Raw genomic sequence first — 25,059 nt, 5'->3', positions numbered from 1 at the left:
CATGTTTTTCAAAGACCCACCTTTTCCTAAATGTTTTACATATGTTGTTACTATTGTCTGGGGGTCTGATTATGATAGGCTTTAGTCTACTAAAATGTAGCCATTTATTTTTTCGCATAGTGTATATCCCCCACACCTCTCTGCTCGTGACACTGAAAACTCACCCCTCCTCTTCTCTGGTGAAAGCAAGGTAGGCTGCTGGATTCTCAGCTGGTTCGAAGTTGGCCAGTATGCAATGATGGCGTTACATGTCAACAATAGAGATGCTTATTATCAGAGTGCCGATTATTACAGAAATTCGCAGCCTTTGAACTATGGGGATACCAGCTATTATTTTTCCCGATTACCAGGTAAGAAAAGGTCTCATTCATTGCTGTCAGCGACGGTGACACTGCGAATTGATGGATGCATATTTGCAGCCTCAGCTACAGTGCAACAACCAGTGCTGATTGAAGGGGGTTTATCCAACCGGCATCTTGGTATTATAGGTTGTAGTAGGCTATACAGATATAAATACATTTAGTTGAGGTAGAGCCTACTCGTTGATTTGAAAAGATTCGACCAACAACAGCCATGTTGAAATGATATCTGAAACTAGAGGTATATTAGGTTTCTGATCAATTCAACCCCAAAGATATGCGAACCTAAGTTAGTTGATTTGTTATATCCACAACACCCTCTGTGCTTCTTCCAGTGAAGGTGTGATGCGGTGGACATGTGTTTCATGTAAAACCAACTAAAGTGATAATGGTCAGATCAGTGGGTGTACATTATGGTCTGCTTGTTTAGAGGGATTAGCATGGTCTTTATCGACTGTCTCTGTTCCCAAATCTTGAAATAGAATTCTGTCAACTCTTGTCATACATAGCACAAGCTCCTTGACACAACATGCTGTGTGTACATTATTCACATGATGATGATGATGATTAGATTAGTTTATTAATCAAATGCACAGGGTCACATATGTAATTGCAGGGTACAGTGGAATTCTTAAGCTCCGAGCTCCAACAGTGCAGGTCATAAATGAAACAATAATATTATAATAATAATGTATACATATTTACAACTGTAACAATGATAAATGTCCATTGGGGGTTGGGGCAGGGTGAATGTCTGTTTGGGAAGTGGGGAGTGATGAAAGCGGGGAGAACAGGCCCTGGCTCGGGTGGCTGAGGTCCTTGATGATCTTCTTGGCCTTCCTGTGACACTTGGTGTTGTAGATGTCGTGGAGGGCAGGCAGTGTGCACCCAATGGTGCGTTCGGCTGAGTGTACAATTCTCTGTAGAGCCTTGCATTCAACGGCGGTGGAGTTGCCATACCAGGCTGTGATGCAGCCTGACCGTATGCTCCCGATGGTGCTTCTGTAGAACACTGTGTGGGCCCTCTGGGACAGGCCACATTTCCTCAGCCTCCTGATGTTGAAGAGTTACTTTTGTGCCTTCTTTACCACAGTGTCTGTGTGGTTTGACCATTTCAGCTCCTCTGAGATGTGTACACCGAGAAAATTGACGCGGATGGCCGCCCTGTTGATGAGGATAGGGGTGTGCCCAGCCGGGTTCCTCCTGAAGTCCACAATCAGCTCCTTTGTTTTGCTTATATTGGTGGAGAGGTTGTTTACCTGGCACCACACCGTCAGAGGGCCTACCTCCTCTCTGTAGGCCGTCTCATCATTGTTGGTAATCAGGCCTACTACTGTCATGTCGTCAGCGAACTTGATGATGGAGTTGATGGTGATGATGCTGATAATAATTCTGATGAATAACAGCTTGGGTCTGGGCTTGAGTTAACCTTGTTATCCAGCAATGTTGTCTTAAGTAATTAAAACAGTTATAGATTGCATACTCTGTCTGTTGTAATGAGATACAATGGCATTGTCCACTGAAATAGGTTGACATATCTGAGTCTGGTAGGTTTACATCCTTGGTGATGTTATAAATGTTTGATAAGCAGCCTCATTGTGTGCTTTATCCTGATTTGCTGTAGCTTTATTGGTAAAAATATATATTGATAGATTGATAATTTAGCATTGTTTATTGATGATACACACTAATTTTAGCCTGTTACCAGAGTCCCCAATTGCATTCAGCCCATATGCCTCTCTATTCATGTGTATGAATACTGGGAAACAGATTCCCTAAATTAAAATCACGTTGAGCTCATTTCCTGGTGATCTTACAGTCTTATATGTCCAAGAACAAGTATGTACAGTATATATATATTTTCTCAGAAAGCTTGGCAGGCCAAATAAAATAAATTTGGCCTGTGGGCCGCCTATTGGAGAACTCTGCGTATAGTCTAATTATCAACCATCCCTCTCTTGAACTGGCAGTAATGAGTGCTTTCAGATGGCTAGCTGTCAATAGCCTAACTGCTTTGTTGCCATTTCTAACTAGGCTAACTAATGGGTAAATATTTACGCCTCAATACCATCTGTTTTATCTGCATGACTGAGTGTTAGTAAAATACCATAAATCTCAGGGTTTTTCTACAGATTTCAATGCTAAAACCAAGTCTCCATCGTGTGTCCCTGCAAGGCATTGAACATAAGAATTAAACAGACAGTCTTTATGAGTTCCCTTCAAGCTTTCGCCCTTCAAAGACTAGTCATGTACATCATTCCAGTACATGAGGCATATACTCTTCGCTCCATAATTGATGTGGCAGAGGAACACAGTGTAAAAGGCATGAAATAACTATAAGTTTGTGAAGGGCTATTCAACCTTTGAAGGTTTTTGGTTCTTTCTTTCTTCTGCACACATACCAAATGAAAGAATTAGAACCCTCCACTTTAAGACCCAAGAAGACCTTTCCTTAAAATACTTTTCTCCAACTCAGAGACCCAAGCCCATCCCTCTTGATACATGGCCAATGACTACTCATTAATATCCCCAGGACTTACATTTTATGTGAAATCCCAGGGTTAAGCCTCAGGAGGGGGTGTTATGTACCCAAGATGAGAAAAGAGGACTTCGACTCTGACCTTGGGCTATGACAATGTAGGTTCCTGGGACTATTTTTGGGATTAGGCTATATTCTCCAGTGAACATGTGATTCAAGTTTGTCTCCTCATTACTCCGCAAGGGGAAATAATAGCAGTTATACAGCCTACTGCGTTTTAAGGCTAAGCAGATTAGTGTTTTTTTCTACTTCATTGCAATACCCAGAAAAAATATTTAAAAAGTGAGCAATTTTCTTGAATTCTTATATTCACACTCATATTGAAGTATTATTAGGTGTTAAGGCTACATTATGACATTTATCAGATTAACATTGATGTACACGTTCAAGACCTACAATTGCCGGAGCATCCTTTGGTTTGTTGTTATCGGAAAGTTCCATTTTAAGCATGCCATTCACTTGGTGTCACTGCATGGCTGCTGGAATCCAAAACATCCTACACTGTTATTTTAGGTCTATGAATCACTGTTGTTGGGTCTCCAATCGGAGTTGATACAGTGGAAACATCAGACATGAGCGCAGCTGCTGACCCAACCCCCACCCTTATATGCAGAAAAAATTTGGCCACACATGAGTGCCTGAAATGTACCCAGTCAAGTAGGCAATGGTCTGTTTGAATCAGCGGCATATCAAGAAATGCTTGAGGAACTTATTGTCGCAAGGAGCAGAGCTGTGAAACCCACTATTGTTGTATCTGTTAGTGTCTGTTTCCCCAGGGAGAAATGAACACAGTTGATTACTATAGTTATTGCATCCTCCAAATGTTATATAACCATTACATGCCTATCCTAAATTTTAAAGTATATGATTGATTCTAATGCTTTGCAATCATTGCATTGGCCCTCAGGACCAGAGTCTATGCTGAAGCCTTCACTGAGCCTATTTGGCCAGCAGCAGCCACTGTTCCAGCCAATGCCTCCTACACATACCCTTGGACCCCCTCCACATACCCTTGGACCCCCTCCACAGACCCTCGGACCCCCTCCACAGACCCTCGGACTCCCTCCACAAACCCTCGGACCCCCTCCACAGACCCTCGGACCCCCTCCACAGACCCTCGGACCCCCTCCACAGACCCTTGGACCCCCTCCACAGACCCTCGGACCCCCTCCACCAGTAGTAGTGACCCCGGATCCACACCGTTTCCCCCTCTCCTGTCCTCTGTCTGCCAAACCTCCCACTCACCTCCAGCTGGTGCAGGGGCCCCCCTGCCCTGTCCCACCTCCCACTGCCCAGGCGACCCTCAACAGCAGGCCCCAGGAGAAAGATGCTCAGATTGGGGCCACAGACCAGGACGCTACCTTGGAGGAGCTGTGTAAGCCTCTGTACTGCAAACTGTGCAACGTCACCCTCAACTCTGCTCAGCAGGCACAGGCCCACTACCAGGTGAGCTGGTTTACTGGACATGTAGCTTGTACCGTAATCTCATCCACCAGCAGGCTGTCTCTGTCTATATGCGGTAGTTTACTTGTAGGCCTACCCCAACACATACAGTTGAAGTCAGAAGTTTACATACACTTAGGTTGGATTCATTAAAACTAGTTTTTCAACCACTCCACAAATTTCTTATTAACAAACAATAGTTTTGGCAAGTCGGTTAGGACATCTACTTTGTGCATGACACAAGTAATTTTTCCAACAATTGTTTACAGACATATTATTTCACTAATAATTCACTATACCACAATGCCAGTGGGTCAGAAGTATACATACACTAAGTTGACTGTGACTTTAAACAGCTTGGAAAATTACCGTAAATTATGTTATGGCTTTAGAAGCTTCTGATCATCATTTGAGTCAATTGGAGGTGCACCTGTGGATGTATTTCAAGGCCTACCTTCAAACTCAGTGCCTCTTTGCTCAGTGCCTCTTTGCTTGCCTACCTGGTTAAATAAAGGTGAAATAAAATAAACATCATGGGAAAATCAAAAGAAATCAGCCAAGACCTCAGAAAAAATTGTAGACCTCCACAAGTCTGGTTCATCCTTGGGAGCAATTTCCAAAAGCCTGAAGGTACCATGTTCATCTGTACAAACAATAGTACGCAAGTATAAACACCATGGGACCATGCAGCCGTCATACCGCTCAGGAAGGAGACGTGTTCTGTCTCCTAGAGATGAACGTACTTCGGTGAGCAAAGTGCAAATCAATCCCAGAACAACAGAAAAGGACCTTGTGAAGATGCTGGAGGAAATAGGTGCAAAAGTCTATATCCACAGTAAAAACTAGTCCAAAATCAATATAACCTGAAAGGTCACTCAGCAAGGAAGAAGCCACTGCTCCAAAACCACCAAAAAAAGCCAAACTTCAGTTTGCAACTGCACATGGGGACAAAGATCGTACTTGTTGGAGAAATGTCCTCTGGTCTGATGAAACAAAAATATAACTGTTTTGCCATAATGGCCATCATTATGTTTGGAGGGAAAAGGGTGATGCTTGCAAGCCGAAGAACACCATCCCAACTGTGAAGCACGGGGGTGTCAAAATCATGTTGTGGGGGTGCTTTGCTACAGGAGGGACTGGTGCACTTCACATAATGGATGGCGTCATGAGGAAGGAAAATTATGTGGATATATTGAAGCAACATCTCAAGACTTCCGTCAGGAAGTTAAAGCTTGGTTGCAAATGGATCTTTCAAATGGACAATGACCCCAAGCATACTTCCAAAGTTGTGGCAAAATGGCTTAAGGACAACAAAGTCAAGGTATTGGAGTGGCACAAAACCCTGACCTCAATTCCATAGAAAATGTGTAGGCAGATCTGAAAAAGTTTGTGCGAGCAAGGAGGCCTACAAACCTGACTCAGTTACACCAGCTTTGTCAGGAGGAATGGGCCAAAATTCACCCAACTTATTATGGGAAGCTGTTGGAAGGCTACCCCAAACATTTTTGACCCAAGTTACACTCAATTAGCATTGCCTTTAATTGTTTATGTAAACTTCTGACCCACTGGGAATGTGATGAATGTGATGAAAGCAACAAAAGCTGAAATAAATCAATCTCTCTACTATTATTCTGACATTTCACATTCTTAAAATAAAGTGGTGATCCTAACTGACCTAAGACCGATAATTTTTACGAGGATTAAATGTCAGGAATTGTGAAAAACAGTTTAAATGTATTTGGCTAAGGTGTATGTAAACTTCCAACTTCAACTGTATGTTTTGATGTCTGCAAATGCTTCTCATCATGCATCAACTACATTGTGTCAAACATGAAATGTCAATGTTTGTTTATTTGGCATATCAGCCAAAACTGATATCCCCTCATGAATGTAAGTGTAAAATGTAAACCCTAACAGTTGTGCTCACTGATGATGGTGATGATGCTCATAATTCGCAATATGACGCTAAGTGCAATGAGTGGACTGAGCTGTGTGATTGAATCATCCGTTGTCTCTTTTCCAGGGAAAGAACCACAGTAAGAAGCTGAGAAATTTCTATGCAGGCAGCCAGCAGCCACCTGCCATCAGGATTCCAGAGGTAATAGAGCCACTTTCCCAGCAGCTCCTCATGACTCCACCAACTGTCAGTGCAACTCCCAAACAGGTAAAGCTTGGCGTTGGCACACAATGAATGTGTTATTGTTCAGGAAACTATAATTCTGTATGAACAAGTCCAAGTTCTGTGAATTTTCAGCACATTCACGGTTTGGATCTCTGTTGTTGATCTGGAGAACTGCAATCAAATAGAATCGGCTCAAAAGAAACAACATGATGGTTTGTAGAAAACTGTCAGCACTGTATGTTTTAACTCTTTTGATACTGTATGTAGCTTTGAACTGGCTGGAGTATCATTTAGGCTGGTGAAAAGAAGAGCCCTTTTTTAAAAACTCACTCTTTCTTTCTTTGTTCAGCCGGTGTCATTCATGGGTGCCAGCAGGGTGATCTTAGCCACGGAGAACGACTACTGCAAGCTGTGTGATGCCTCGTTCAGCTCCCCTGCCGTGGCTCAGGCACACTACCAGGGCAAGAACCATGCCAAGAGACTGCGGCTGGCTGAGGCCCAGCAAAGCAGTAGCATCCTGTGAGTCTGTGGTGTCACTACTGGTTCCCCACCCAACAGCAGGAAGACAAACACCAGATGCAACATGCGCATGGCTAATAAAACCATACTTAAACATAGAAATCCTGCCCCTTCAGCCTTGTTAGGAAATTTAACCCAGATACAGTTGAAGTCGGAAGTTTACGTACACCTTAGCCAAATACATCTAAACTCAGTTTTTCAAAATTCCTGACGTTTAATCCTTGTAAAAATTCCCTGTCTTAGATCAGTTAGGATCACCACTTTATTTTCAGAATGTGAAATGTCAGAATAGTAGAGAGATTGATTTATTTCAGCTTTTGTTTCTTTCATCACATTCCCAGTGGGTCAGAAGTTTACATACACTCAATTAGCATTGCCTTTAATTGTTTAACTTGGGTCAAAAATGTTTGTGGTAGCCTTCCAACAGCTTCCCATAATAAGTTGGGTGAATTTTGGCCCATTCCTCCTGACAGAGCTGGTGTAACTGAGTCAGGTTTGTAGGCCTCCTTGCTCGCACACGCTTTTTCAGATCTGCCTACACATTTTCTATGGGATTGAGGTCAGGGCTTTGTGATGGCCACTCCAATACCTTGACTTTGTTGTCCTTAAACCATTTTGCCACAACTTTGGAAGTATGCTTCGGGTCATTGTTCATTTGAAAGACCCATTTGCGACCAAGCTTTAACTTCCTGACTGATGTCCTGAGATGTTGCTTCAATATATCCACATAATTTTCCATCCACATAATTTTCCTCCCTCATGACGCCATCTATTTTGTGAAGTGCACCAGTCCCTCCTGCAGCAAAGCACCCCTACAACATGATGCTGCCACCCCGTGCTTCACGATTGGGATGGTGTTCTTTGGCTTGCAAGCGTCCCCCTTTTCCTCCAAACATAACAATGGTCATTATGGCCTAACAGTTCTATTTTTGCTTCATCAGACCAGAGGACATTTCTCCAAAAAGTACAATCTTTGTCCCCATGTGCAGTTGCAAACCGAAGTCTGGCTTTTTTATGTCGGTTTTGGAGCAGTGGCTTCTTCCTTGCTGAGCGGCCTTTCAGGTTATGTCGATATAGGACTTGTTTTACTGTGGATATAGATACTTTTGTACCTGTTTCCTCCAGCATCTTCACAAGGTCCTTTGCTGTTGTTCTGGAATTGATTTGCATTGAAGCACGTTCATCTCTAGGAGACAGAACGCATCTCCTTCCTGAGCAGTATGAAGACTGCGTGGTCCCATGGTGTTTATACTTGCGTGCTATTGTTTGTACAGATGAACATGGTTAGGCATTTGGAAGTTGCTCCCAAGGATGAACCAGACCTGTGAAGGTCTACAATTTTTTTTCTGAGATCTTAGCTGATTTCTTTTGATTTTCCCATGATGTCAAGTAAAGGGGCACTGAGTTTGAAGGTAGGCCTTGACATACATCCATAGGTACACCTCCAATTGGCTCAAATTATGTCAATTAGCCTATCAGAAGCTTCTAAACCCATGACATAATTTTCTAGAATTTTCCAAGCTGTTTAAAGGCACAGTCAACTTAGTGTATGTACACTTCTGACCCACTGGAATTGTGATACAGTGAAATAATTTGTCTGTAAACAATTTTGGGAAAAATTACTTGTGTCATGCACAAAGTAGATGTCCTAACCGACTTGCCAAAACTATACTTTGTTAACAAGACATTTGTGGAGTGGTTGAAAAACCCGTTTTAATGGCTCCAACCAAAGAGTATGTAAACTTCTGACTTCAACTGTATGTTTTAATGTTTCCGTTTAAAGAGAAAATGCCATAGCATGTGATAGATGCATTCCATTATTTTGTCCATCATATGAACTTTTATTGTTAGGTTGGCCGTTTGATTTATAAACTAAATATGGGAGACTTTGCTCTCAGTAACGTGATCCATCAATTTTTCAGAGATTCGACTGAATGTGTCCAGAGGCGTCCGAGGAAAGAGGGGAGCGAGTACAGGGTTATCAAGAACCGTAGGACCCCACAGGTGCCTATTGCCGTGCCAGGTACAGCACACTGAAACAAAGACACACCGGTAATAACGTTTGACCAAACAGCAAATTACTTTACAGGGGAAAACTTGTTATAAATCCACAATTTTGTTGTAAAGATCAGATGTAAGTAAAGTAAGTAAGGCTTGACCGAGCCAGAACGGCTCATAAAGATCAGATGTAAGTAAAGTAAGTAAGGCTTGACCGAGCCAGAACGGCTCATAAAGATCAGATGTAAGTAACGTAAGTAAGGCTTGACCGAGCCAGAACGGCTCATAAAGATCAGATGTAAGTAAAGTAAGTAAGGCTTGACCGAGCCAGAACGGCTCATAAAGATCAGATGTAAGTAACGTAAGTAAGGCTTGACCGAGCCAGAACGGCTCATAAAGATCAGATGTAAGTAACGTAAGTAAGGCTTGACCGAGCCAGAACGGCTCATAAAGATCAGATGTAAGTAAAGTAAGTAAGGCTTGACCGAGCCAGAACGGCTCATAAAGATCAGATGTAAGTAACGTAAGTAAGGCTTGACCGAGCCAGAACGGCTCATAAAGATCAGATGTAAGTAAAGTAAGTAAGGCTTGACCGAGCCAGAACGGCTCATAAAGATCAGATGTAAGTAACGTAAGTAAGGCTTGACCGAGCCAGAACGGCTCATAAAGATCAGATGTAAGTAAAGTAAGTAAGGCTTGACCGAGCCAGAACGGCTCATAAAGATCAGATGTAAGTAACGTAAGTAAGGCTTGACCGAGCCAGAACGGCTCATAAAGATCAGATGTAAGTAAAGTAAGTAAGGCTTGACCGAGCCAGAACGGCTCATAAAGATCAGATGTAAGTAAGGCTTGACCGAGCCAGAACGGCTCATATAGATCAGATGTAAGTAAAGTAAGTAAGGCTTGACCGAGCCAGAACGGCTCATAAAGATCAGATGTAAGTAAAGTAAGTAAGGCTTGACCGAGCCAGAACGGCTCATAAAGATCAGATGTAAGTAAAGTAAGGCTTGACCGAGCCAGAATGGCTCATAAAGATCAGATGTAAGTAAAGTAAGTAAGGCTTGACCGAGCCAGAACGGCTCATAAAGATCAGATGTAAGTAAAGTAAGTAAGGCTTGACCGAGCCAGAACGGCTCATAAAGATCAGATGTAAGTAAAGTAAGTAAGGCTTGACCGAGCCAGAACGGCTCATAAAGATCAGATGTAAGTAACGTAAGTAAGGCTTGACCGAGCCAGAACGGCTCATAAAGATCAGATGTAAGTAAAGTAAGTAAGGCTTGACCGAGCCAGAACGGCTCATAAAGATCAGATGTAAGTAAAGTAAGTAAGGCTTGACCGAGCCAGAACGGCTCATAAAGATCAGATGTAAGTAAGGCTTGACCGAGCCAGAACGGCTCATATAGATCAGATGTAAGTAAAGTAAGTAAGGCTTGACCGAGCCAGAACGGCTCATAAAGATCAGATGTAAGTAAAGTAAGTAAGGCTTGACCGAGCCAGAACGGCTCATAAAGATCAGATGTAAGTAAAGTAAGGCTTGACCGAGCCAGAATGGCTCATAAAGATCAGATGTAAGTAAAGTAAGTAAGGCTTGACCGAGCCAGAACGGCTCATAAAGATCAGATGTAAGTAAAGTAAGTAAGGCTTGACCGAGCCAGAACGGCTCATAAAGATCAGATGTAAGTAACGTAAGTAAGGCTTGACCGAGCCAGAACGGCTCATAAAGATCAGATGTAAGTAAAGTAAGTAAGGCTTGACCGAGCCAGAACGGCTCATAAAGATCAGATGTAAGTAAAGTAAGTAAGGCTTGACCGAGCCAGAACGGCTCATAAAGATCAGATGTAAGTAAAGTAAGTAAGGCTTGACCGAGCCAGAACAGCTCATAAAGTTCAGATGTAAGTAAAGTAAGTAAGGCTTGACCGAGCCAGAACGTCTCATAAAGATCAGATGTAAGTAAAGTAAGTAAGGCTTGACCGAGCCAGAACGGCTCATAAAGATCAGATGTAAGTAACGTAAGTAAGGCTTGACCGAGCCAGAACGGCTCATAAAGATGAGATGTAAGTAACGTAAGTAAGGCTTGACCGAGCCAGAACGGCTCATAAAGATCAGATGTAAGTAACGTAAGTAAGGCTTGACCGAGCCAGAACGGCTCATAAAGATCAGATGTAAGTAAAGTAAGTAAGGCTTGACCGAGCCAGAACGGCTCATAAAGATCAGATGTAAGTAACGTAAGTAAGGCTTGACCGAGCCAGAACGGCTCATAAAGATCAGATGTAAGTAACGTAAGTAAGGCTTGACCGAGCCAGAACGGCTCATAAAGATCAGATGTAAGTAACGTAAGTAAGGCTTGACCGAGCCAGAACGGCTCATAAAGATCAGATGATTCAGGGATATTCCTAGTCTTGAGAATGTATACTTTACTGTATGTTTGAGAGCAGAGGTGGTTGCCCATTTCCTATTTATTGATTCCAATGAAGCTTTTGACAGTTGGTGGAGGCTATTGTTTTCTTCTCCATGGTCATAGCAGCAGTGAACAGCCGCCTCTCATCACCACCTTTGAAGGGGAAATACTCTTTAAGATAGTTAAGGGGTTGGCTGAGGCTGGTCAATCAGTGTGAACTCACTAAGCACAGGCCCGGCACCAGGGCTTTGGATATGTAAACCGATACAGCAACCCACGTCAGCTCTGCTGCCCCACAGACGTCACACAGCCTGCTCAGGTGACGAGAGTCCATTAGACAGACCCCTCACTGTCTATTGTCCAGCCCAGTATCCTCTTCCGATCCCCCACTCCACATACCTTCCACCATGGCCTGCTCCCTCTGGATGAATCATAGGACACAACTGCACCCCCTCTCCTCCCTTCCCTTGCCTCCCCTCAGGGCTCAGAGACTTTGCTGATTTAAATGTCCTTTATGGACAATTCCAGAAATAGAGTTGTTTAAAACTCTCTCAGAGAGAAAATGTAGTTTGTCTATCGGAGTTACTCTGCAAAGGCCTGTGATGGTTCCCTCCAGACATACACGCAGATACAGCAGAGCATGTATTCTCTATCCAACATACATCCCTTCTCCTAAGAGAGCACCACAGTGGAGGTGTCATAATACCCCAAAAACCTAGTGGTCAAACAGGGAATAAGTTCCAATCGTTTTTCCACCATTCATTTTTCCAATAGGGGATTTTAGAAACACTTCAAATAAGGAATGTGTTGTCTGTAGGCTTAACCTGGCATGATGTTTTGATAACCATGTAAATCTCTCTTGGACAAGGTGACTTTTATCAGTATATTTGGCTGTTTACTCTCAGATTCGAAATGGCTAATTAGCATCAAATTAGACATGCAAAACTACAAATCCCTGCAAGCTCCTGCACGTCATCTCCAGCTGAATACTTTGCTAACAGGTATTGTGTCAATTTAAAACTTGCACAAGACAGTTCACAGAATTGTCCATTAAAGAAATGTAGCCTATTTATTCATTACTACATTTAACTAACATTAGATAGTTAATCCAGAGATTCTTACCTTTGCCTCGATTGGGCATTCTCGTCCACATCATCATGGCATTTGTAGTTCTTTATGATAGCCATCTTAGCAGCTAAATATAATTTCATTTTTGAGGGGTAAATACAGGCAAATATTGATAAAAGTCACCTTGTCCTAGAGAGATTTCAAAACATCACGCCAGCGTAAGCCTACACAAAACACAGCCCTTATTATAAGTGTTTCTAAAATGAGAAAATGAATGGTGGAAAACAATTGGATTTGACCGCAAGATTTTATGGGTATTATGACTCATACTGTGGTACTCTATGAGGGACACATTTGTATTTCTTCTTGTAACATTCATATGACCATGGCAGTGGAAAGCTTCTCCTATTTATGCACAACCAGCCTTCCATCCCCTGTAGCACCTGGCATCCTTCTGGAATTGTGTTCACTGGTGAGCAGCAGCTCACTCACTCTCCATCATTTTAATAAGGAGCTCACTCCTTTAATGAGCTCATTTCTCTGATGGTGTGTATGTCTTGGTGTGTGTCCCAGGCCCCTACTACAACCCCCGGCCCAGGCAGAGGATCCCCAGGGACCTGGCCATGTGTGTGACGCCCAGCGGCCAGTTCTACTGCTCCATGTGCAATTCTGGGGCCAGCGAGGAGGCCGACTTCCGCCTTCACCTGGAGAGCAAACAGCACAAGAGCAAGGTGTCGGAGCAGCGCTACCGCAGCGAGATGGAGAATCTGGGCTACACTTAGGAGGGCAGTGCCGCAGCACAGGGGAGGAGAGGGGGTGAGGGAGGGGGAGACAACGACTATCTTCATCATGCACTGTACGCTAGAGGCCAGTAGAATGGGTAGAGACTATGTTCTGCAGCAAACTAAAATGTGTGGAAGAGGAGGGTACATTTATGTAATTTATATACATAAACCACTCTTCCACTCTTTTCCTTAATGTGTATAAGTTATTGATCTTCTGTTCCTGTTTTAGTTTGTTAATGTAGTGTACATATTTGAATGACATTTCTAGAAATCTTTTAAGGTGTGCACAGAATGTCCACCTGCTGGTACACTTGTGGATGTTTCACTCTTGCTTGATTCTGTTTGCCTGTACTGACCCAAGCCTGTGTGTGATTACCATGCATTTTGCATCTCAGATGAAACCAGGGATTTGTCCATATTTCACGCTGAATTTGACCCATAGTAGGCCTACATGAAGAACCCACCATACTGTGGGGTATATTGGTGAAGATTTTATCTCACAATCGGTTTTCTTTCCCCCGGTTTAAACCTTGTTATGACTAGGGCCAGGGACAATACCAGTATTGCGATACTTGTTAATAGCTTGGCAAGGAAACTAAAAATGAAGTGGGTTAAACCTCTTTAGGAAAACAACCCTATTGTTGGAAACAAACATCATTATGTTGTCAACCAGAGTCACATGTATTTATTTCCAAGCTATAGCACATAATATTTTATTTACGGCAGGTTTTTAAATGACCAAAGAGTTTGGTCTGCTTTGTGTTATCATGTTTGCCACTGAAAAAATATCACTATACTGGTATTGTCACAGCCCTAGTTATTACCTGAGTTTCAGTAGCTGGACATCTCTACACTACAGTATGTGGACATCCCTTCAATTTAGTGGATTCTGCTATTGCAGCCACACCCATTGCTGACAGGTGTATAAAATCAAGCACACTGCCATCTCCATAGAAAAACATTGACAGTAGAATGCCCTTACTGAAGAACTCAGTGACTTCATAGGATGCCACCTTACCAACAAGTCAGTTCGTCAAGTTTCTGCCCTGCTTGAGCTGCCCCGGTCATCTGCAAGTGCTGTTATTGTGAAGTGGAAACGTCTAGGAGCCACAAAAACTCAACCGTGAAGTGGTAGGCCATACAAACTCACAGAACGGTACCGGAAAGTGCTGAGGCTCGTAGCGCGTAAAAAATCGTCTGTCCTTGTTTGCAACACACTATGAAGTTTCAAACTGCAATGCGAGAACAATAACTGTTTGTCGAGAGCTTCATGAAATTGGTTTCCATGGCCGATCAGCTGCAAACAAGCCTAAGATCATCATGCGCAATGCCAAGCGTCGGCTGGAGTGGCGTAAAGCTCGCCGCCATTGGACTTTGGAGCAGTGAAAACACGTTCTCTGGAGTGATGAATCACGCTTCACCATCTGGCAGTCCGACGGACGAATCTGGGTTTGGCAGATGCCGATGCATAGTGCCAACTGTGAAGTTTGGTGGGAGGAGGAAATATGGTCTGGAGCTGTTTATCATGGTCCGGGCTAGTCCCCTTAGTTCTAGGGAAGGGAAATCTTAACGCTACAGCATAGTATGATGTTAGAGACGATTCTGTGCTTCCAACTTTGTGGCAATAGTTTGGGGAAGGCCCTTTTTTGTTTCAGCATGACAATGCTCCCGTGCACAAAGCAAGGCCATACAGAAATGGTTTGTCAAAATCAATGTGGAAGAACTTGACTGACCTCCACAGAGCCCTGACCTCAATTCCATTGAACACCTTTGGGATGAATTGGAACACAGACTGCGAGCCAGGCCTAATCGTCCAACATATTGATGCCCATGATTTTGGAATGAGATGTTCGACGAGCAGGTGTCCACATACTTTTGGTCATGTAGTGCATTTGTAGTAGAGGAAAGAAAAGTTATATTCCATACTTCTACCAGACCAGGAGGCAGTTTCCCAAAAGACATCTTATTGTCTATCGTTTATAGAGAACTACAGGGATGTGACTACAGTAGGATCCTATGGTTCAAACGATGAACTTAGTCTTAAGATGCTTTTGGGAAACCGGGTCCAGGTGAATGTACTGTGATTGCGGTGACAATTATTTCCCCCAGCAGGCTTTGCACAAACAAAAAATGATTCTTTTTTATTTATTTACAAAATCTGACTGACTGTTCTCTTTCCTTATGCATGTTTACATGGGTTTGGTACGATTCCAAGCATCCTGAACATCCCAGTAAACTCAGCCTTTTGTCCGGGTCCCTTATTATTCTTGGATGCTATAAAAGCCAGCTGCTGTAGCTCCTGACTTCCCTATGGGAGGTCTGCTCTCCGAAAGCAGAGTACCTCAGGAGAATACAGAGCAGGACTATTTTTAATTGGGTGTTCTTAGGGTTATTTCCACAAGGCCTCTATTCTGTCTCATTTAGAGCGAAGGGAGTTTAGGATTTTATACAAGCCCAATTTGTTCAGATGAGAACCACAACCAAAGCTTGAGTTCATATTCCTATATATCTGCCCCTTAAAGGGGCAATCAGCAGTTGCTACATCAATCTTTGGACTTACAAATAATTATATGTACCCATTGATTCTTGAAGAATATAACTTAGCTTCTTGAGCTTAATTTAGCTTTCGTACTCCATCACAATCCAACATATAAGCTTGTTTTACTCCAATGTTTGTAAACAATGTAAATGTTAACAAACACTGTTTAGCCTCAAAACATTGTTGAAACTATAATTTACATCCATGAATTTGAGAGAGATTACATTTTTTTAGCACCATTCCTCTGTTTTTACCGAAACAGTGGCCGGGAAAACACAATTGTTTCAACTGCTGATTGGCACATTAACAAATAAATTGAGGCATTCATCGTTGGGTTACACTGGGCCTCTGATGATTTGCTTTTCTGTATCATAAATGCCCTTGTAAACTATTTGAATATAGCCTTTTTTGTTGCTCTTGACCATAGTTTCTTTGTTTTAATTTAAGAAGTGTATTTTTATCGTTATTATTATACATATTTTTTAAATGGTTTATATGATTTATATCGTTTTCTATTTATGAGTGTTTGTTTTACAGACAATTAGCTGTATAAAAAAATCTACTGTTATCTGATGTGCAACATCACTTTATTTGTACACAAATTATTATGTTATAATATTTCACTGTATAAATTATGTTTGTGAAATTTACATTTGTGCATGATATTATTAGAATATAAATATATTTAATTATTCAGAATATCCTACTAGTGGGAGTGTAGGAACGAGGCCAATTTTCCAGAGATAGAGATGGGACCATTATATTGGACACAAAGTACTGAATGGGAATGAGTTACATTAGTATTGCACTTGTTGTTATAGAGGAGATGGTGGATTTTTATACTGATTTGCTTTGATTAATGTTATTTGTTGAAGTTCTATTGATGCGTCTCGATCTGATTCATACCAAATGTTTACAGAGAGTGGTCTAAAGGGAAGTCGATCACATTTAATGTTGGATCCATCCAGGGCCAGCTCTAGGGGCCCTAAGCGTGATTTGGTTGGGGGCCCCCCTACCTCATGCCAACAAATTTTAGTGGCCCCCCTCTTGAGGGTGGAGAAAAAAAGTTTTAAAGTTAATTTCCTGCTATTCTACACATTTTGTCATGGGGTGTAGAGATAATGTTGCAGTTTTAAAGCAAGTTTACTACAATTATACTCATTTTGCCATGAGGTGGAGAGAATGTTTTGCTGTTTTAAAGCTAATTTCCTGCAATTCTACACATTTTGCCATGACTTGTGCCATGTTAATATATCTGAGTGATAATGACTAACAAAATCAATGGGGTCCCCTTGGAGTTCAGGGCCCCTGGGCACGTGCCCTGCATCCCAGTCGGTATTAGGCCATGATTACTACAAGTTTAGATAGCTGGCTAGACTAACTTACCAATCTAAAAACTGTCAGCTAACATGTCTAATTGAGTGACTGACATAACAAGAGAAAAACGCCTGAGGCACAATCACATTTCTAAATTGCACCTGATTCTACTATTCTTACTCTTCAAATCAAATTTCACATGTGTCGTAAACAACAGTGAAATGCTTACTTACGGGTCCTTTTCCAACAATGCAGAGTAATCTTCCAGTCATCTTAAATCCACTTTTTTGAAATGCTGCTTTAATACATATTCAGTGCCTCTGAACATAACTTTTGTGATGGACTGCAGCCAGGGCTGTGTTTTTCTTGGGAGTTCAAACCAATGTAATTTATTGGGCTGCATTGATCATGTTACACATGAAGTGATCTACTTCATCTGGTTCATCGCTCAATTTAACCACCCAGAGCAAGGAAGCCTTTTCTATTTGGAACTAGCACAGCAGCTGAATTAACCACTTTCATAATGATACCTTTGAAGTCATAATATTATGCTAGTTTACAATGATGTAACATACCACTTAAAATGGGAGTGTGTATCTCCCAAAACTTCAAGGAAGTTCCTCAGAGTGTATATTGTGGGTCTGAGCGCAATTCATTAGTCTAATGTGAGTAGTCATATCTCATTCAATGCCCTATTTCTGTTATAGTAAGTGGAGTTGTGTTTGACTGCTGCTACACATCCATCCATGCTAGGCTGTGCAGGCTGTGTTGGCTGTGCTAGTAGCTGTAGCTGTGCAGGCTCTGCTCTGTCCTCTGTGGCGTGAGTCAGGAGCCATTCCTTTCTGGGCGTAGTGTAGTGCTGCAGCAGCACATCTGCTTGCCGCTCTATCAGGAAGTGGTGACCCGGTATGGGAACTTACCCCAGGGAGATCCAAACAGGCACAACAAACACTCTCCAAATGGAGCTCTGTGTATTCAGGCCATTATGGATATCCTCCTCTCCTCAGCTACGTATGGCTGGCTCTGAGTTTGGATCTGTATCTGCTGCTCAGAAATATCACCTCTCTAAGATAGATGGTTTTTAGAAACGTCAGAGATAGTAAACTATATCTAGGGATAAGGGAATAAAATAAGTGTTAGCTGCAGTGCCTTTCTGATGCCACACAATTTCATATCATGGCTGCCTTGGGCGCAAACATGATTCTTCAGAACAATCGACTTAATTTCCATTGGAGGAAGAAATATCGCTGCTGGTGCAATATGGACAATATGTGATCCTAAGGCACCAATTCATTTGGATTGACTTCCCTTTAGAGAAAATAATTGTATAACGCATTGAATGTATGTATATTTGAAGAATAACAGAATGAAAACAGTTGTTTTAGAAACTATTGGAACACTTATTTTAGTCACTGTACAATATCGGCTAACTATTTAATAAAAAATGTTATACTTGTTATTTGCCCAGATATATTTACTTGAGAGACTTGGTGGGGGATTGGGAGTTGCATTGGGGAGTGCATGTGTGTGAGAGAATGTGTGTATGGGCACATTGTATGACAGGGTCAGCTGACCAACTTGTGATCCCTGTTAATATAGTGGTTTACAGAGTGTGCCCTGCAGGCATGATAACCGTTCTAATGCTCAGCAGTGAGAAAAGTAAAGCATCTCTGGTGAAATGTTGAACTTGTTTAGAAGCCAAAATATGTGCCTCAAATATCTTGGTTTTTTACCCCCTCTACTGATCAGATAAAGAATGGCAAAGATTGTTTTCTGAATGGATGATTGAAATTAATATTTAATGGGATACATTGTTTTCTAAATGTTGTCTAGTTCTATAATGTGGTGAATCAGTTTTTTGGGATTGTAGTGCTAATTGATTATTTACCTAGCAACTACTTTGCTCTATTCTGATTGGTAAGATATTTGTTACTTGTTGAAAGAGAAAAGGAAGTAGTTGTGTTAATGCATTGCTGCTCGAGCTGTGGTCAGTTCCTCATAAAATCTGCAAAAGCATAATCGTTCTCCATCCAGTGTTTGTCTACATAGAGAGTCATCCATCAACCATCTAAAGAACCCTCAAACTACAGGGCCTGCATTCCCAGGAAATCAGGTTGGAACAAGCTTTTGTCATGATCTACATGGGCTGTGTATATCATTTCACCATCTGCTTGTGGATTTAGTTTGGCTAATAGCCTACTCATAATGGAAAACCACTGATGAATCACTCCTGAACGATAGATAACTTAAGTTTCAGATACCCAGATGTTCCAGGCAACCTCCTAGTAATGTATATGATTCTCTCTTGTTGAAAAATGCTTTTGAAGTCTCCTGAGAGTTTAACTTTTTCTTAAAGGGAAAGTAAATGACAGAGCATGAGGGTACTGGGCCTGGTGCCAGCTGGTCAGATTAAAGCCCTGATAGAGTTTAGAATATTTTCCTACTGAAGCAAAGGGTGACCTCAGGAACCTGACAAAGAGATGTTTCATATCTACTATCTAGATAAAATACTTATGATTTTACCCAAACTGAAAGTTGCCAGTTGGGGAATGACCATATAGATTGTTGGGGGAATGAGGGTGAAAGAGCAAGGATGCCTATTGAGATATTGTCAGTGCAACATAAAAAGGAAATACATCAATGTAATTTCTTTATCAGATATTAGAACTACTGTCCTAAATGCATGGGCAGGATTCACAACCAAACTACTTCCAGTATTATTTTAGATATGGATAAGCAATCTAACTAGCTATGTGAATTGTTATGTAAGAAGTATAGCTGACTCTTGTCTGGACAGCAGGAGGTGCCCGATGGTCACGTTGAGCTCCATGGAGGCCTCATGATGCGTCTGATGAGTCCTTTGTAGGAGGGGGCCATCACTAGTCTACACTGGTCAATTGACAATACATCAGCAGGCATTTGTATACATAGTCACGGACCTGCAAACAGCTGCCGGTGATAGTGTGACCTCTCGGCTAGTTCTGTTTAACTGTGGGCACTTTTGATCACCAAGGTGAAAGGAAAGACACAGAGGCAAAGTGGGTCCTGTAAAACAAACACTAAGTCATTAAGAGCCGGAACCAACAGGCTCCAAGGCCTCTGTATCCAAGAGACATGCAGGGGGGTGGAGGGGTTTGTATCTGAGCTTGGAGAGTGCCATATGTTCAATTTAGGATGAGAGACTAGGACTTGTTTTCATGATAATTCTGTTCTCTAGGCTGAAGTACCATTAGAAATATGAAATGAGTTGTTGTTATGCGAACCCTCCCCACTATCCTCTATCTACCCTTTGTTAAATTCCCCCCTGGCCTGCAAGTTCCCCCCTGGCCTGTAAGTGCATAACACTCTGGATTTTAAACAGGTTCATTTAAAGATAAGGAAAAAAGCTCAAGTAAACACAGTGTTCCCATGGCAATACAGAGGAAGTGGACATTTGCAAGCAAGTCTCGCACTGGCTTAACTTCTCTTCCGCTGATTGGGAGGGAGGAGAGGAAGTGCTGAGTTTCCTCCAGCTTCCTAGAGCTGTGTTGTTCGCATTGGCCTTGGCAGTTGACACAATGGCCACTGATGAGGATTATTTCAATACCATGTCCTCATATCCCTTCAGCCTCCTCTATCCACCACTGTTTTCAGCTACAGTAAGAAAATAAAGAAAAGTGAACAAGCAGGAATAACATCAAAATCTGTATTGATATTTAATCTGTTTCAATGCAACAAAACAAACTGCGCTGAAGAGCCATTTGGTCCTCTTCTAGAATGTTACTCCATATTCACAGTGACATATAAGAAATGTTCAATATAGCCAAATACCAGAGGTATCAAAAAGCATCCTTTGAGTCTCACTCTTCTGAGATAATATGTAATTGACAGAGCCATGTTACGATCATTAACAGAAAGAGCCTAATTTGGACAGTAGATATACAGTGCATTCGGAAATATTCAGACCCCTTGACTTTTTCCACATTTTGTTACGTTACAGCCTTATTGTACAAATATCAGATGGTTTCCCTCATCAATCTACACACAATACACCATAATGACAAAGCAAAAACAGGTTTTTAGACATTTTTGCAGATGTATTAAACATTTTAAAAACTTAAATATTTAATTTACTTAAGTATTCAGACCCTTTACTCAGTACTTTGTTGAAGCACCTTTGTGAGCAATTACAGCCTTGAGTCTTCTTGGGTATGACATTTACAAGCTTGGCACACCATTCTTCTCTACAGATCCTCTCAACCTCTGTCAGGTTGGATGGGAAGTATCGCTGCACAGCTATTTTCAGTCTGGGGTCTGGCTGGGCCACTCAAGGACATTCAGAGACTTATCCCTAAGCCACTCCTGCATTGTCTTGGCTGTGTGCTTAGGGTCGTTGTCCTGTTGGAAGGTGAACCATCGGCCCTGAGAGAGGTCCTAAGCACCCTGGAGCATGTTTTCATCAATGATCTCTCTGTACATTGCTCTGTTCATCTTTGCCTCGATCCTGACTAGTCTCCCAGTCCCTGCCGCTGAAAAACATACCCACAGCATGATGCTGCCACCACCATGCATCACCGTAGGGATGCTGCCAGGTTTCCTCCAGATGTGATGCTTGGCATTCTGGCCATAGAGTTCAATCTTGGTTTCATCAGACCAGAAAATCTTGTTTCTCATGGTCTGAGAGTCCTTTAGGTGCCTTTTGGCAAACTCCAAGCGTACTGTCATGTGCCTTTTACTGAGGAGGGGCTTCCGTCTGGCTACTCTACCATAAAGGCCTGATTGGTGGAGTGCTGCAGAGATGGTTATCCTTCTGGAAGGTTCTCCCATCTCCACAGAGGAACTCTGGAGCTCTGTCAGAGTGACCACCAGGTTCTTGGTCACCTCTCTGACCAAGGCCCTTCTCCCCCGATTGCTCAGTTTGGCCGGGCGGCCAGCTCTAGGAAGAGTCTTGAAGAATGATGGAGGCCACAGTGTTCTTGGGGACCTTCAATGCTATGGATTTTTTTGGTACCCTTCCTCAGATCTGTGCCTCGACACAATCCTGTCACTGAGCTCTACGGACAATTCCTTCGACCTCTTGGCTTGGTTTTTGCTCTGACATGCACTGTCAACTGTGGGACCTTATATAGACAGGTGTGTGCCTTTCCAAATCATGTCCAATCAATTGAATTTAGCACAGGTGGACTCCAATCAAGTTGTAGAAACATCTCAAGGAGGATCAATGGAAACAGGATGCACCTGAGCTCAATTTCGAGTCTCTTAGCAAAGGGTCTGAATACTTATATAAATACGTTTTTTTTTTGTTTTATATATTGCGAAAATGTCTAAAAAACATGTTTTGCTTTTTCATTATGGGTTATGGTGTATAGATTGATGAGTAATTTGTTTTATTTAATACATTTTAGAATAAGGCTGTAACGTAACAATATGTGGAAAAAGTCAAATTGTCTGAATACTTCTTGAATGCATTGTATTCTTGTTATTTTTTGGGTCTTTTTGATTGAAAGTATAAAATGTGGTCTAAATTGGTTTGAATAGTGTCTCATTTCACAGCCTCAATAATCCCCACAGCACAGTCTGGGTCTCAGCAGGACTGTCTGTCCCGTGACAAAAAAAGAAAAGAAAAGGAAATGACATGACATGGTCATTATACCTTACTACCATTCTCTCTCCCTCGTAGAAGAAGCGGGAACATATCACCGTCTGCATCAGTCAGGGCATTTATCCCCTGTCAAAGACATTATAACATACTACCATTCTCTCTCCCTCTCAATCCACCAAGCACTCAGACTTAGTCTGCATTTCCCTTTCTTAATCATTCCTATTAAAGTCACTACACTGAAAATTGTCCCTCTGACCAACATAGCTAGGTAGATTTCAGAGGGTCTATTTGTGAGGAATTACTGTCACCAGAGTTGGGTCCAACCCCCTGTGGAAGGCACGTACAGGCCCAGTGACTGATTACTCCCCAACTACAGATTCATCACAGCTAGTCAGCTGATTGCACTTTAAATAAGGTGCCCTTTGAAGACACTTCAGGTACCATTCACAGCAAATCCGTCTCTCCGGGATGGTCAAATCAAATGGTCTGTCTGGAAATACTGCTGAGCTGAGGAGAGAGTAAATCCCAAGGACCGACCTGTGCTTCAAAAGAACATCAGCTGACCTGCATTATTAAGTAGACTGTAGGGTTAAGGGAGGAAAGACATGAATTGTTCACCTAGACGCTATCAATCATAAAATAAGGCATTATACAAGTACATTCTACTTGGTTTCACAGGTGATGAACATTGCTCTTATACTAAGGCTAAGTTTATTATGCCTATCTTGAACCTTTTAACTACTTTGACCAACCCAATCACTAAATCCAAACCAGTGAAGTACTGTAATTGCTGAGTTTGCCTTTTAATTTATTAATGCAAAACAAAATTGCATTTACATTGGTTTGCATTAATTGATAAGAAAGCAAGTCAAACAGTCAATAGCGTAGCACATTATAGACATGGGATAAACTGCTGATGACAACATGAGATGATTGTGACAGCAAAATAATAACAAACTAATAATAGCGATTATGGAACCAAGTATGAAATATTGACATTTTTATCTAGTTTGGTCTGAATGTATTCAATCAATCATCATTCTGTAAATATTTGTGGTAAAACACACCATGACTCACATCCATTATGGGCTTGTGCTCCAGGCCCTGAATACATAGTTGGCCTCACAGTATGTTTACCCCATTCAGAGAAAGTCCTGTAGAATTAATTTCTGAAACTCCGAGCAATCTACCACAGTGTTGGGACCTGAAATTAAGGCATTTTGTATTGACCACTTGCCCTGGGAAGTTGCATTGTACTTAAGCGTCCTAGTGACTAACACCTATTGTGATATGTGATTACTGCTACACCATACTTCAAGAAAGTGTTGATCTTGAACTGTTAGCTTGGAATGAAGTCTCTACAGACCCAGGAGTACAACATAGATAGTCAACAGCTTGCTTAGAGGACCAGACTTGTCCAAGCCGCCTGGGGTTGTGTAACCCTCTACCCAGCACCAGTACCGTGAGGAGCCAAGTTTGGATGTATTTTGGGGAAGGCTTCGACACATTTGTCTCGGTCAAACTCCCTTGTCGTCACTGCCTTGTCGTCACGGTGTGAATGGATCACCAAAGCTGACTTGGGTTCAAGGGCAGATCAGGTCCATTGTTGGCCACTTCTTTAAAGCAATCACCTTGTATGATTGTACCACTTGTAGATGTGCATAAAAGGACCAAATCTGTGTGCCCCAAAGTCATTGAGTTTCACTTGCCTTGCCACAGCTGCCGGGAGCACACATCAGTCATATTGCTTTCCTCAGAAGAACCAGAGGAATCATGTGAGGAATATAACCCCCCAGATCCCCTGTCACTCTATCACTCAGCTCTCTTTAGAGCAAATGGAACATGAAGAGTTTTCATAAAGTTCCTAGGGAGCGAATGAAGACCAGTGCTGTGCTGCTACTGTAGTCTGGCCCCTGTCCTATGTGCCCTGTCGCTCACCTTTTGATCCTGCCCACCTGTTCACACATGATGGACAGGTACTGGGTGAGCTTCACCATGGCAATGATGATGGTTCCACCAATGAGGGTGCAGGTGGGCCAGAAGAGTGAATGGAACACTGCCACTCGGCCATAGATGCGTGTCAGTAGAGCACTGTCCTGCTGTTCACCTGGGTCCGTGTAACACAACACCTGCTGCTGTGTTTTCAGACGCTCTGAGATGTTCATGATTACGGTGTGCAACGCGTTGTAGTCCTTACGACATTTGGGCACATAGAAGCACTAAGAGAACAAAGACAGATTCATTAAGAGTCTTGGATGAGTTGACTTGAAATTTTACTTCTAGAAATGTTATTCAGCTGCAAGGATTTTTCCTCCATTTCCCCTCTCCTCGTGTAATGTGTTGAGGGGGAGTCATCTTAAGTTAATGTAGATTCACAATTAAATACAGGCC

The 25,059-nt window shown here is 42.2% G+C and overlaps 2 protein-coding genes across 3 annotated transcripts in view; one reads left to right on the top strand and one right to left on the bottom strand.

Moving 5' to 3' along the window:
- Positions 1–180: 180 nt before the first annotated feature.
- LOC135512924 (zinc finger matrin-type protein 3-like) lies at positions 181–13,237 on the top strand. Its single transcript, XM_064935448.1, has 7 exons — positions 181–350; positions 3,806–3,904; positions 4,052–4,344; positions 6,365–6,505; positions 6,813–6,982; positions 8,905–9,005; positions 13,020–13,237. The coding sequence occupies exons 1-7, from the start codon at positions 236–238 to the stop codon at positions 13,226–13,228; spliced, it is 1,128 nt and encodes a 375-aa protein (XP_064791520.1). The 5' UTR covers positions 181–235; the 3' UTR covers positions 13,229–13,237.
- A 7,521-nt stretch (positions 13,238–20,758) lies between these two features.
- s100p (S100 calcium binding protein P) overlaps positions 20,759–25,059 on the bottom strand; it is a 28,456-nt gene continuing 24,155 nt past the window's right edge. For both annotated transcript variants that reach the window (XM_064935446.1, XM_064935447.1), the window contains exon 5: positions 20,759–24,887. In XM_064935446.1, coding sequence (XP_064791518.1) covers positions 24,603–24,887 — 285 coding nt within the window. In that variant the 3' untranslated portion in view covers positions 20,759–24,602. The remainder of the gene's footprint in view (positions 24,888–25,059) is intronic.

This window comes from Oncorhynchus masou, chromosome 24 (assembly GCF_036934945.1).
Source record: "Oncorhynchus masou masou isolate Uvic2021 chromosome 24, UVic_Omas_1.1, whole genome shotgun sequence".
NCBI lineage: Eukaryota > Metazoa > Chordata > Actinopteri > Salmoniformes > Salmonidae > Oncorhynchus > Oncorhynchus masou.
Note: the sequence above shows the minus strand (reverse complement) of the source record. Positions and strands in the feature narration are given on the sequence as shown.

Excerpts from the sequence above, each read along its gene's own strand:
- LOC135512924 (XM_064935448.1), top strand. The coding sequence starts at position 236 with ATGATGGCGTTACATGTCAACAATAGAGATGCTTATTATCAGAGTGCC. Across the intron at positions 3,905-4,051 it reads TACCCTTGGACCCCCTCCAC|AGACCCTCGGACCCCCTCCA; the intron begins ATACCCTTGGAC and ends GACCCCCTCCAC. Across the intron at positions 6,983-8,904 it reads CAGCAAAGCAGTAGCATCCT|AGATTCGACTGAATGTGTCC; the intron begins GTGAGTCTGTGG and ends TCAATTTTTCAG.